A 2,079-nucleotide genomic window follows, 5' to 3' on the forward strand; every position below is an offset into this window, starting at 1 on the left:
TTTACAAAATTGCGGCGCAACTTGCTGGGCGGTTACCCTGGAAAGAAATCTCTGCGTGAGAAATACAAGGTGTGGCGTGTGAGCGTGTGAATGGAGTGAAATGCGTGTGTCTCACGCCAAATGCGGGAGACTTGAGAGCTCTGATACTAATAAAGGACTGGCTTATCTAAAGTCAGTTGAGTAGCACTTGAAATGTGTTGGCTCTATGAAACCTGCTAAACCAGCTAAATGCAATGTAATGTCACTCGCTTAGAGATTTCCTGCCCCTATCAGCCAATATAAGCGCAACTGTTATGGTGTGATGTCACTTCTGTCTGACTGTAGTAAACAAAGGAGTCTAATGGAGGCATTTCAGGCAGGAGGGTTTGGCAGAGAACTCCTTCTCGAGGGAGCTTTGGGATTTCAGCCTTTGGAGACCATTTACATGAACAAAAACCTATATAATGCATAAAACATATACATATAAACACACTACAGGAATGGGAAAACCCCCCGAAAGCATAATAATTGTAATATTAAAAATCTTTAATATTGAAAACAGTCCCTATATGTTGTGAGGAATTATCATCAAAAACACAGTAAATGTGACGATAACTGGAAGCACTTCCTGACTTTCATAGAGATTAGAAATAAAGGAAATTAAAAGAGAGACAATCAAATACATAAACAAACACAGGAAGTAGGGATAGAACAGAGAAACAGTGACTTACATGGTGAAGTTGGAGATGAAGGCAGAGGAGGGCAGGTCCACCTCGAAGGCCGCCTCCTTGGTGACGGGCAGCTGGTTCCACACTGAGCTCTGCACTGTGGTCACAGCGTATCTGGACACCACTGTACACCCCACATGGTAGTCTGTCACCTTCAGCTATAGCATCACAAATATATGTATAAAAAATGTAAGGGTTTGGAGGAGAAAGCACTTAAGTTAAGGAGGAATTAAATCTGAGGTACAAAGGACAGGTATTGTGAAGCTTACATGAGGCAAATAGAAACATTCAGCTAATCGAATGTAACATAGGAAGTTGGTGCATTTGATCTGCTTGTTCCCACATTATATAAGCCTGACAATAATCACAACACACACTCTGAGGTGGCAACGTCGCAAATACGTGATAGGTCCCCGGGGTTTTCAAAACGATGCAGATCTTTGATTTACTCGATGAAAGTTACGTTTCTCAGTGAATGTTCTGCATTGATCCTGAACACATATAACATCAGCTCTTCAGATTCCTCTTGTGTGTTTCTCAAAGTTTAAGGACGAGACACATGCACTGAACATAAGGAAGGTGTATGGCCCTGGTGGGCTGATTGTAGTGTCCCTATGTATCCTTTACTTAGGTGAAAGTACTAGTACCATAGTGGGAAAAAACTTCACTACACGTAAAAGTACTGAACTCAAACACTTATAGTTAAAGTAACAAAGGTTTAAGTAGTGAGTGTGAAGTAAAATGGTTCCTCCTAGTTATGTTTTTGGAATAATATTAATTAGCTGCGTTTTACTGCTATAGATATTTAAGGTTTTGCCTAATTGTAACTCTTGTAGTGTTGGTACATTTAATCTACAGCAATTCATCACATCCGATACGTTCATTTTATGTTTGTAGCACCGCTTTTTTGTTGGACTCAAGTATCTAAAAAAAGACAACTTTTCAAGAGATTTTCAGAAAAATAGCCCTGTGTATGAAGATTGATGGTTTTCACTTTAGCTAAACGTATCATTAAACTGTTATCTGAAAAGTAACAGCCGTCAGACTAGTGTAGTGTCGTCAAAAAACTATATTTGTCTATGGCATGTAGTCGAGTAAAATATAGAGTAGCATAACATTGAAATAAGTACAGTACTTGAGTAAATCATGACAAGGGCTACATGCCGCATTTACTCACAACCAATCAGGTGTGACTATAACAGACAATGATGGAGGCTTAATTAAACCTTAAAGGTCACCTATTATACAAAAATCCACTTCTGCATGTCTTTTCTACATCAACATGTGTCCCCTCTTCTTCATGTCTCTTCTACATCAACATGTGTCCCCTCTGTGGAAAGAGACTCTGAAAGTTTCAGGAAAAAAGATTCTT

General features: G+C 39.3%; 1 protein-coding gene across 1 annotated transcript in view; it reads right to left on the minus strand.

Annotated features, from left to right (window-relative positions):
- Positions 1-2,079, minus strand: part of itih6 (inter-alpha-trypsin inhibitor heavy chain family member 6) — a 19,481-nt gene that overhangs the window by 15,330 nt on the left and 2,072 nt on the right. The window contains exon 3 of the mRNA XM_010792422.1: positions 711-865. Within this exon, the coding sequence (XP_010790724.1) occupies positions 711-865 (155 nt within the window). The remainder of the gene's footprint in view (positions 1-710; positions 866-2,079) is intronic.

This window comes from Notothenia coriiceps, unplaced genomic scaffold (genome assembly GCF_000735185.1).
Source record: "Notothenia coriiceps isolate Sejong01 unplaced genomic scaffold, NC01 NC01_scaffold00036401, whole genome shotgun sequence".
NCBI lineage: Eukaryota > Metazoa > Chordata > Actinopteri > Perciformes > Nototheniidae > Notothenia > Notothenia coriiceps.